Raw genomic sequence first — 11,987 nt, 5'->3', positions numbered from 1 at the left:
TAACCAATAAAATACCTTAATGTATACTTCTCAAAAGTTTCTATCTATAAAATATTTAATCATAATATATATTTTGAATGGTTGTTCATAAATTTTAATTCACAACAAAAAGATTATTTTTGTTTAGAGTTGGCTAATATTCATGTGATATATTTTCTTAAATGTACCGCCTGTTCAAAACCAAATTATAAAACCGATCCAATCGAAGTGTAATTTGGTAGGTTCGAATCGGATTTGAATTTAGTTTTGACTATTTAGATTAATGTTTTGAAAACCGAAATCAATTTGTATTCAATTGATTAGATCGAATAAAATGGATTCATCCAAACGAACACCCTTAGTTGTCCTACAGAAACATATTTACAAAATATATATCTAATTTTTTTGATATAAATCTGTTAAATATAACTTTTTGTTATTTTTTTTTATTTTTTTTTTGTAAAAGATGATATCTTACAATATTTAATAATATTTTGTTTGATTGATACAATCTTTTTATAAAATATAGTATTTTATCATGATATAAAATTTTATTTAAAATGATAACTTTTTTTAACAAACAAACTTATTAACACAATAGGTTGAAATCTTTTATCACTATAATTATTTTAATATTAGTTTTAAAAATAATAAAAATTAAATATGATTGGCTATGAAAACATTAAAAATGTAATTATATGTACATACTAAAACGCATGGGATGTTTTAACAGTGTGATGTTTTTAACTTCTGACTTTTGCTGAATATTTTTTACTTCCTTAAAAAATTTGGTACATTTGTTTTATTTATTTTTTAATCTTTCCACGTAAGTTTAATAAATTGTCGAATTTCGTTCATTGACTGGGTCAATGCCTGGTTTGTGTGTGATGGTCCATCATCGACTCAAATACCTCTAGAAACTTTGCATAAAATTCCACCACCTCCACATTCCAATCACCCACCTTCGCCACCATTTCATTTATGTTCTATCGTTTGGAGTTGCCTTGCTTTTAAAGTTGACCGCCGTTCTTTAGCCACCCACATCCGACACCGTTTCGAGCCCTAAATCGGTTAAAGGAATACCTCTTTGTTACGAATGAATAAAAGTAATTATTTTCCATAATTTGGTCATCTGCTTCAGAAATATTTGTTGTTCTCGAACCGTAAAGCACCGCCTCTCATGAATTTGGATGCTTACTGCTATCTTTGAACCCCAACTTGACTTTGTGCCCTAATCCTCACTCTATTTCGATTTGGCATTGCGACTCCTTGAATTTGCATCTTTAGGTTTGATTTGATGCCATAATCCTCACTCGATTTAGATTTGCTTGGTTGGCGACCCACCATTACCAAAAATCGAGAGGGAAAGGGAAAGACGAATCGAAAGACTGAGGGTGAGTTGAACAGTAAACCATTATGACGAATCATTAAGCCATTTTGAAATGTTATCGAACTTTATAACTTCACGTCTCCATCGTCATATCCATCAGGTATGAAAAATCAAGCTTTTACTATTTTTTTATGAACCTTCTGGGTTTGGTTATTCTTGAAATTCTCATTTCTTATCAGTCTACCCTAAATTCTAATAAAAATTGGGGTTGACTAAAAAGACACCCTATTTTACTATTTAGATAACCCTAATTAATGTTTGAAATATTTTTATTGGTTGAAATTGCATTGTTTTCCGAAAAAGATGATTACAAGAAGAACCCTAGCATGCTTCATTTTCCACGTAACAAAATACTTTTTTTTAAACAACAAATATATTAAATCAATGCCCCAGCCTAGCAAGAAGCTAGAGGGATCAGATAAAGATTACAGATTACGAAACAATTAAATGAATTACAGAGAACTAAAAGGGGTTGTGTAGCCATTCTGGCCCCTTGTAGTTTCCCAATTTACCTATGTGTTTTAACCAAAAAGATACCATCGATTTGACATACTATGCCCCTTTAACTGGATTAGTAAACACGTGTTAATAAATTGTCATTCTTATTTTGTTTTTTAATCAGAAATCAATTCCATGGTTATGAATACATATTGAACCATCATATAAATCTATTTTGGGTTCTATTGACCAATGTTGATCACATTATTATTTATAGATGTCTACAAATTATATTTTTCTTAATTTCTCGACAAATTGTATGAGTTGACAACACATAATTGTCAACAGTATTTTGTCTAAAAGAATTTGTGTATACAGTTTTCATTAGTTTAGAAAATAAAAATAGCGAAAGGGAGTCGAAAATGATATCAAACAGTTTGCACAACATTGAACATATAGAATCAATTGCATCGTACCAATTTTGGTTTCAAAATGTAACCAAGAAATACAACCTGATGGGATTGTTAGTAATCGACTAACACAATATTATTTTTGCATGATAAAAAAGAAAAACCACCTCATACATTTTCAAATGCTTTCGACATAAGTAAGAAACTCTTTATCTTTTTGAAGAATAAGAGTCTTTTCCGCATCTAGAATTCATATTGTTACTTCAATTGGCTTTCCCCAGCCAAAATAAACTTCATAAAATGGAAGCCAACATGTGCTTGAAGTATAGTAAATATCACCCTGTAAGGTTGAGAATGTGTTTAAAAACTTTTTAACTATTTCTTGCTCATCTCTTACCCCTTCCAGTTTGCATTCCACCTTTCCTTACCTCAGCTGTCAACTCATTCAACCTAATTTTACCTGAATCTGTCATCTTTGATATCGAAAATGTAAAGAAATTGCCTACTGCTGATTCAGGACTTTTTCCAAAACAGTTTTTTTCCATGCTCACTGCTACATACAAGCTTGATGGCTGTGAAGAACCTGACTTTCTGTTCACTGCACTCACTGCATGTTTGAATAGTAAAGCTATCAACACTTCTACTCGAGTAGCATTGGTTGGAGTTGTACCCATTTGTAATAACATTCTTCACTTATGTTTGAATAAAATATTCAGTAACTTATTTAACACGCGATGAGGTTACTTGCAGTGAAATCTGATGAATGGTTTTTGAAAAGGATGCAAGAGATGTCACTGGATTATCATTTCACACTGGAGCCAGAAGTAGGATCACTCAGTCATGTATTTTTCGGATTCAACGGTAATATAATTAAAAATAAAACAAAAAAACAAAATTCAACACATTTTTTATTTTTTGAATAAAATAATCAAGGGTTAAGATGGTAATTAATTATTTAATATATATGAACCGGTGGCAGATTGCTGCCATTAGCGAAGCTGGAGGACATGAATCTTGTTGTTCTAGCAGGTTTTAAAGGATCAAAATGTATGTATCTTGGCGATCTTCAAGTAATATCAAATTAAAAAAAACTTTAATTGGCAATTTAATTTTTATATGATGATCAATGTTTTTTTTTTTGTAGGTGTACATTCAGGGTCTTTCGAAATCAGCAACATAGGTGGTCATGTGGTCCACCTAATTTGTTCAGGAAAATGGCGATGGAGATTGTTAGGAACAATGTTAGTTGACTTAATTTTCATTCATCTTTGATCATCTCCCCATGTATTTATTTAAAAAGTGATATTCATTGGTGTTAATGTTACAGAAAGTGACATTATGGAAGAAGCTTTATGTAATTACATGGTAAAAATCAGAAAGAACAGGGACCATCATTTACCCTTCTACATTATGCAGGAGCTCAAAGATGGCAACAGAAAAGTAGAGGCTTTTAAATTCTTTTATATGGACTAATGTTTGTATGTTTGTATGTTTTCTTCAAACTTGATCTTACCAATAGAGATGCTAACGTAAAATGTGATGTTAAATGTTTGCTATTTATTGGGATTGAAATGTCATTATGCTTCTGCTGATATGATGTAATTTGTATTGTGTAGGACTATGAATGTTCATATATCAAATGACTGTTGTTAAGCCTACTCAAAAGAATAGTAACAATGTTGAAATTACATTGTTGCCCTTTGTTATCAACTAAAGTTTATTACATCTCCACCTACCTAGGTCAATATTTTCCTGACTCATGGACAGGCGAAAATCTTCCTTTTTTAACTATGAAAGTGAAATTTATGTTTTTGTTTATAAAAATCTTATTTTGTATTACTACTTTTATCTAGCTTCACCCACAAAATGGTGATATTTGCTAAAAGATTAAGTTGAGAAAAACAAGATATGCTCCAAGTAGAAATGTTAGGAAAGTTTGTTGACACAATTAGGATATGCCACAAGTTTGTTGGATTAAACTCTAATCCACACGTAACAAATACACGCTTTATTTCTTCTTAGTCTTTTAGTTATAAAAAAAACTATGTAAAGTTGATAGCGGTATAAATAATATCCGGAACCATGTAAATTGAATCTCATGACTACACGGCAAAAAATTTCCAGTCCGATCTAATCTAATGATTTTGAAAAAGCATTTCCGACCCATGTGAAGCATGGGTCCTTTTCCTAGTTTAGATAAATTTTCATGCCATCTCATTCAATAAACAAACGTATCAATATAAAATACAAGATATATGGGCGTGTACACGAAAGAGCCAAACTAAAAATACAAATAATAATACGCTGACTATAAATTTCTAATATATATATATATATATATATATATATATATATATATATATATATATATATATATATATATATATATATATATATATATATATATATATATATATATGTTGATAATATGAATGGGTTTAATTACATAAACTGATAAATGCAACAACATAAATTTGAATTGACAAAATTTACATGTAAGAAAAAAAATTTACGCATTGAGGTGATACTTCCACGGATCTTTTTAATACATCCACTGATTTTTAAAAGAAAATGACAAATGTACCCCTACGCTGTTCTTCTGTTCCTTCTCCAGCACTTTATTCTCCGGGACTGCAATCTTCACCCAACAAATGGTAATCAAGTAATCTCCGATTCTTTTTGACGAAAGTCTTCGGCTATCGTCTATCGACTCCTTCCTCATCTACTCAACTTGTTGGTCGTCCTCTTGAAGCACTATCTTCGACAGATCCCAGGCGGATGTCGTCTCCTCTTCTTCTTTAAACCCATGATGATTATGGAGAGACCAGTGATTTCCAATTTGAATGGAAGATTTGCTTTTAAATAATAAATTAAAGGGCACAATTGCATATATATACCAGATTACTACCCAATAATCAACTTTAATTTCAGCCTCTATTTGGAGACATGCACAGCAAAACCGAAAAAATCTGCCATGGAATAGAGAGGCTTCAACATTGTCTTGCACCATAAACAAAACCAATACCAGATCTATGTCGAGAAAGAATACCTGAAGCACAAGTGACTAACGGTTTCCGCCAGTTGATTACACAAAAACACATAAATCTGAGGGCAAAACTATCCCCTTTTTATCAAGTTCGAGCAACTCAGTATCCTGTATTCCTGCACATAAGGGTCTCCACAGAAAAGAAGATGGGGGTATGTATATATAGAAATTGATTTGGAGATGATATTGTTTTTCATGGTTTAGAGAAATCGATCTTGAGATTATATCAACCTCAAAAACTGAAGAAGTTGGGAAAGAAGAACGAAGGACGAAGGACCGATGTGTCACAAATCTCTCTAAATTAAAATAAAGGGTATTATTGTCAATACATTTATTTTTCTGTGGATGGATAAAAAGTATCAGTGGCAACATCAGTTCGGTATGGTCATTTACATGGGTCCCACCTTAATATTAAGAGGATTTCAACGGTTAAACAACCGAATGCTTTTATTGTTTCTTAATTTTATGGATATATTTACATGAAACGACCTATGAAGAAACGACCTATCATCTATGAAATAATGATAAAACGTCTTTTCCTTAAAGCTGTATTTTTTATAAAATAAAATTAATAGCTCCACAAGTTGTCACACTCAGACGAGTTCCCCGACGACCATTCAACAGTTGTCGGCTGCCGGGGCGGGCTCACCATCATTCCCTCCGCCATATCCACCAAAAGGTTCGGCATATCAAAAATTGCTTCTTCATCCATGAACTCATCGTTCTGATGCGTCTCCCCCTCCTCACCACCTTTTTTCTTGTGGTCGTCTTCCTTTTCCCTGAACAACTTCATCAACTCCGCCGCCTCCCCCGCTGCACTCCTTATCAAGCCAGGTTCCGGTGACTCCGGCACTCGATAAGATCCAACAAACTCTTGGAAATTCAACATTGCATCACCACCCTTGAGTGCCAGAGCCGCTACGTCATAAGCTGCTGCAGCCATCTCCGCAGTCGGATATGTTCCAAGCCATATACGGGAGGATTTACGCGGTTCACGAATCTCCGCCACCCACTTCCCATTCCGGCTACGTATCCCATGAAAGGTAGGGTGTTTTCCGGTGGTGCTTGAGGAGCCTCCAGTAGAGAAGGAGGTGTTCATGGTGCACGTAAGTCGCGTTTCCCTCGCATCCATGGTTTAGATTAAATGGTATTTGTAATTCTTGAACGTTACAACCTTATGCATGTGTGTGTGTCAGTGTGTGCATATATATACCAGTACAAAATATTTGTGTGTGAAAAAAGGTAATGAAACCGTGGGGAGATTGTGTGTGGTCAATACATGCACATGTATATGTCAATATATAATCGCATTGTAAAATCTTGACGCATTTAATTTATGAATTAATAATTATGTTTTGTATCTGATGAAGACTTGTTTGTTATTCAAACAAATGAGACCATGTGATTTAGAAAGAAAGTAACAAAATACAAAAGGTTTACAAATGTTACGAGACAAAACTTGTAATATCATTCAATAATGTACTAGAAATTAATTGAGAAAATATATGTATAAGGATAGTTCTATATTTTAATACTGCAGCCAATAACTCAAAGTTAAATCCACTAAATTATTATCTAAAATATTGTGCAAATGAAAAAAATTACCGACCAGATTGGCCCAACAGATTATTTAAATATCATATGCAAACACCGAACACAACTTCCATGGATCGTTCTAGAACTTCTTAAGTCCTTGTTGATTGAAAATTAAGTTCGACTAAAATTAAATTAATATTAGGGATGAGCGTAGGCGGGTACCCGCCTCATTTGGCGAAAATCAGAACCGGAACCGGAACCGGCGGTTCCTAGAAAGTTAGAACCGGAACCGGAACCGCTCCAGGCAGTTCTTAAATGTTTGGAACCAGTCCCGGAACCGGCGGTTCCGGTTCCGGGAGCGGGTAACCCGGTCGCATTAATTTTGTTAACTTTTTTTGACAAAACCACAATTTAGTTCGATCTAAATCAAATCAAGTCGGACCAAAGACGGATAAAATCGTACCAATATATTCTAAACCGGTCTAAGTAACACACGTTTATATATATATATATATATATATATATATATATATATATATATATATATATATAAACCGGTTCCGGCGGGTACCCAGCGGGTAGCGGTTCCGAAAAAACGAGAACCGGAACCGGAACCACTTAAGGCGGTTCCATAACTTTAGGAACCGGAACCGGAACCGCCTAAGGCGGTTTTCGTTCCAAAACCGGCAGCTCCGAGGCGGTTCCGGTTCCAAAAGCGGGTAGCCGGCTCCGATGCTCATCCCTAATTAATATGACGTTCAATTTATTTACCGGAGATGGTAATATAATATAACTAGTAGTTTCTTTTAACCTAATAATCCAAAATGTCTATATGTAGCTTTTCTAGTGATAGTAGTTTTTTTACATAAATACTAATATTAATTGGGATTTTTTACATTCGGAGGATGCACAATATTTTAATATATGTTAGGAAGGATTGTGCTTCCTTTATAAAGTTTAATAATAGTCTCAATCCAAATAACTTCGATTTTAAAGGAAGATGAGAATACCAACTCTCGGTGTCATAATAGACTAATGTTATACTAAAGGGTGAACAAAATTACGTATCTACCCTTTTATGATTATCTATTTGGTTTTTTGTTATCTAGTGTTTATCCTAGTTCTTATCTAGGATAACTTATCTTTAATTCAAACTTATGAAGATATACTTTGAATGATTGGAATGAATAAGGAAGAAAATCACATGAACTGATTTTACTTCTCTAAACCAATGATTTTCCGATGGCCCAAAAGTCCAAGCCCATTAGGCCTAATCAAGGCCTAACTACAATGGGCCCACTAAGGCCCAATTCATCATGCAAGGCCCATTAGGGCAAGGCTAGCGAGGCAAGCCCAATCAAAAGTCCATTATTCTAAAATCCTTAGTCCATTATGAGCCCAAACCAAAGGATAAGTCCAATACTAAGCTAGCCAACAATCAAAGAGTCCAAAACTTGCACAAGCGATGCTCACATCGTGAGCACCTTATGCTCACGTCGTGAGGTTGTGATTTCAGCCCAAAAACTTCCTAGAATATGTTCTCTCGTTGTGAGACTTCATTCCTCATGTTGTGAATCCAGATCTGACAAAAAAAATGGACATTAAGCTCCTAATCCATTAAGCTTTCACATGGGACAGTCTATAGGGCCTTCCTTGACCCCAAGGACCATAAAAATCGAAGCTTTTTAGTAATATATTTCCAATACATGAACTAAACACCAACTTGGGTCAAAATGAAGGAAAAAGGGCCAAGACTCAAACTTGGAGTCCAAAACCAAGACTAAAGTCCAGATCTAGAACATATAGGACTTAAGATACCACCATGATCCATACAGTTGCCAACTTGATGGACTCCATGCATGCTAACCAACATTACAAACTATAAAATGCATGGAAACTTAGATCTAGCAAGCAAGGGAAGGAAAGGCATGAACTTGAGGACTTACAAAGGTCAAAAAGTTCCACAACAAGATGATGAAGAAACCAAGAAGCTAACCAATGCACCACCAATGATCTTCTTCTCCTTAATGTAACAGCCCGAAATCCAGGTATCCTTCTATTTGGCCCTGCATCTTTGATATGTTGTCATTTTAGGGCTTTCATGTTAGGCGAGTACGTTGGGCGTATAAGGTGTACGCTGCGCGTACTCGCGCGCTTCATTTGGATGCGTTCACCCTCAGGTACGCTGGGCGTACCCAAGGTTACACTGGGCGTAACCGGTCCAGACCTAAAAACCCTAATTCATTTGGAGGGCTATAAAAGGAATGTGTGGCTGGACTTCTCAGCCACCATCCCTCAGAGAGAAACCCTAAAGATAGTGTGCATTCGTTCTTAGGCCATTTTGTGAGTATTCTAAGCTTGGTGGTGCCATTCCAAGGTAGCAAAGGAGAAGAAGAGCTCATTGGGAAGGCTAGAAGTGGTGTTCAAGTGTGGATCTGAGCTTTGCAAGGGTTGAAGCTTCATTATCAGGTAAAAAGTTCGGATCTTGTCATATGGTTCATGTTATATGCTTCAAGTACCATTTTCTAGGGTTTTAGTCCCAAAGGTGGAGGCTTTTTGTGCAAATGGTCTCCATAAGCTTAGATCCATCATATTTCTGGTCTATTAGAGTTGTGGACTCATAAAAATGATATATTGGACGTGAATGTTGCACCATGCATGAGATCTAGGTCCTTGAGTTGGAATAGAATGATGTTAAGAAGTGTTGGAGCCTTTACAGCCATGCCAAGGCTTAAAGGTCTCGACTTTATGGGTATAGACGCATAAACAGAGTCGGATCTAGAAGTTGGAGTAATGGCTTAACCGATTAAGACCAGAAATGATGTATGTTGAAGTCTGATGGTTACGTTGGGCGTAACTCCCAGTACGCGCAGCGTACTGGGTGGAAACCCCGATCCTTAGGTTGGCGATGTACGCCCCGCGTACTAAAAAGGGTTGACTTTTGTTGACTTTTAGGGTTTTGGTCAACATGAAGACTTTGGATCAAGGAGGGGTAAAATGGTCTTTTACCCTCTGAGGAATGATGATAAGGGGTAAAGTTTAGTTGTGGAAGTCTTTAATTATTGAAATGATATTTTTATGATTAGGTGAGGTAGAGTCGTCGTTGGGATTTGGAGATAGCGAGTACGCGAGATCTTAGACTTTCCACGAGGTGAGTTTTCTCACTATACTGTACCCGGAAGGGTTTTTATTGTGTGACCGAAAGGTCGGATATGTTATAAGTTATATGCATTGTATGTGATAAGTTAATCGTTTATATGTGCCATGTATGATATGCTTGATATGGGCCGGAAGGCGTATATGTTATGGGCCGGAAGGCGTTGTGATGTGAACCGTAAGGTTGACGTAGGTAGGACCGGAAGGTTTACCTAGTCGGGACGGAAGTCCCCTAAGACACATGGACCGAAAGGTCATGGCCTGGAAAGGCGTATGTGTGTAAGTTGTATTTTGGGGAACTCACTATGCATTTATGCTTACAGTTGTTGTGTTATGTGTTTCAGGTACTAGCGACGACCGTGGGAAGGCACCGACGTGATTGTACACACTGTCGAAGAAACTGTTTTTATGATCATGGGATGTATTTGTTTATGATAACATTGTTCACGTTTGAATTTGGAATATTAAACGATGGTTTTTGATGTTGCAACCCTAATCATCTCATACCTTTAAATACCCGAAAATTAGGGTTTTGGTGCATCAGGCGCTCCTCACGTCGTGAGCACTTCATACTCATGTCGTAAGCCTTAAATAAGCTTGGACAACAAGTCAACGATCATTCACCCGAACTACTCCAACTTCAAACGACCATAACTTCTTCGTTTCAACTTTATTTTTGACGTTCTTTATATCCACAGAAAGGTGGCGAGAAGCTCTACACATCTATCAACTTATCCTCACCTCAAAACCTTCCGAACAAAAATTTGAAATTCATAAAGAGCTCGAACTGCCACTTTAACGATATACCCCTTGGCTCCAAAGCACAACCCCAACTCCCGGATCACCTCAATTACATCGTCCGTACCTAAATGAGTCTAGATTTCTCTTTTCCAATGGCTCTAAGCTTTATGATAACTCATCTTCAGGCCACCGTCCCGAATTAAGAAATCGATTCGGAACATGTCGTTATAGAAAAAGTTTATTATTCGCTAAGATATTTTAAAAAATTCAAAGCTTAATGGATGAAAGTCATATTTTTAAAACGTAAACATATGAAAAATATCATTCTACAAAAAAAGAATAAAAAATATCATTTTTTAAAATAAATGATGCAAAATTGTTAGTGGAAAGGTTGGGCAACATTGCATTTTAATATATATTAACTTACTTTGTTTTCCGAAGGCTTAATCTATAAGTTTTACAGAGATAAAATTTTAAATTTTTTAAATATATTGATGATTTCTTTAATCTTGAAATTTTCTATTTTATAGAGATTTTTAAACTTTTTTTTAAACATGTGGACTATTTATTAAAATAAAACTGCATAGTAATCTTTTCTGCTGTAAATGATAAGAGTTGGTTTTATAATTTATTTTTATATAGTGATGAAATTGCTAACATACAAAAATTTTATAACGAAAGTCCTAAAAATAAAAAGTTCATGGCCAAAATCTTAAAGCTAAGAACTTTACTATTTGTTTACTTTCTATTCTATATTTATATTTTATAGATTCTATAGAATAATGAATTGACTGGTCAAAAATATGAATTTTGTATTTAGCTATATACCAACCGAGTAACATGTTCCGTCGGGTAGTTTACTCCAAACATTTTTTTTTTCCCTTTTAGTTTTTGAAATATAAATTTATTTATGGTAAATTACACGGATGGTCCCTGTGGTTTAGGGTAATCAGCATGATTGGTTCCTAACAACTTTTTTTAACTCGGTCCGTCCCTACTTCATATTTTTATTGCATGTTTAGTCCTTATCTGTTCTAAAATGACTAATTTACCCTCATCCATTTCTTTTTTATTTAATGTTATATATATATATATATATATATATATATATATATATATATATATATATATATATATATATATATATATATATTATTTAAAAAATAAAATAAATTAAAATGTAACCCATCCCTATCCCCAACCCTCCTCCCCACCTTACGTCTGGTCACCGAAAAATTACTTTTGGGCACCATCGCCAGTAACCTTTGATCACTGCCCCCAAGAACTTACT

General features: G+C 34.8%; 2 protein-coding genes and 1 pseudogene across 2 annotated transcripts; 1 reads left to right on the top strand and 2 right to left on the bottom strand.

The window, feature by feature from the left end:
- Positions 1-2,467: 2,467 nt before the first annotated feature.
- LOC145002279 (akuammiline synthase 1-like) lies at positions 2,468-2,891 on the bottom strand. The gene is made up of 2 exons (XM_078961578.1): positions 2,646-2,891; positions 2,468-2,557 (listed from the first exon to the last, which is right to left on the bottom strand). Exons 1-2 carry the CDS (start codon positions 2,889-2,891, stop codon positions 2,468-2,470), a joined length of 336 nt encoding a protein of 111 aa, XP_078817704.1.
- A 60-nt stretch (positions 2,892-2,951) lies between these two features.
- LOC145002278 (glucomannan 4-beta-mannosyltransferase 2-like) lies at positions 2,952-3,586 on the top strand. Its single transcript, XM_078961577.1, has 4 exons — positions 2,952-3,059; positions 3,197-3,246; positions 3,362-3,458; positions 3,545-3,586. The coding sequence occupies exons 1-4, from the start codon at positions 2,952-2,954 to the stop codon at positions 3,584-3,586; spliced, it is 297 nt and encodes a 98-aa protein (XP_078817703.1).
- Positions 3,587-5,683: 2,097 nt separating this feature from the next.
- On the bottom strand, positions 5,684-6,502 carry LOC145001823 (ethylene-responsive transcription factor ERF025 pseudogene; annotated as a pseudogene).
- Positions 6,503-11,987: the final 5,485 nt, after the last annotated feature.

The sequence above is a fragment of the Lactuca saligna genome, chromosome 6, assembly GCF_052625555.1.
Source record: "Lactuca saligna cultivar CGN05327 chromosome 6, ASM5262555v1, whole genome shotgun sequence".
Taxonomy (NCBI): Eukaryota; Viridiplantae; Streptophyta; class Magnoliopsida; order Asterales; family Asteraceae; genus Lactuca; species Lactuca saligna.
The sequence above is the reverse complement of the archived record's forward strand: the minus strand, read 5'-3'. Positions and strand labels throughout refer to the sequence as shown.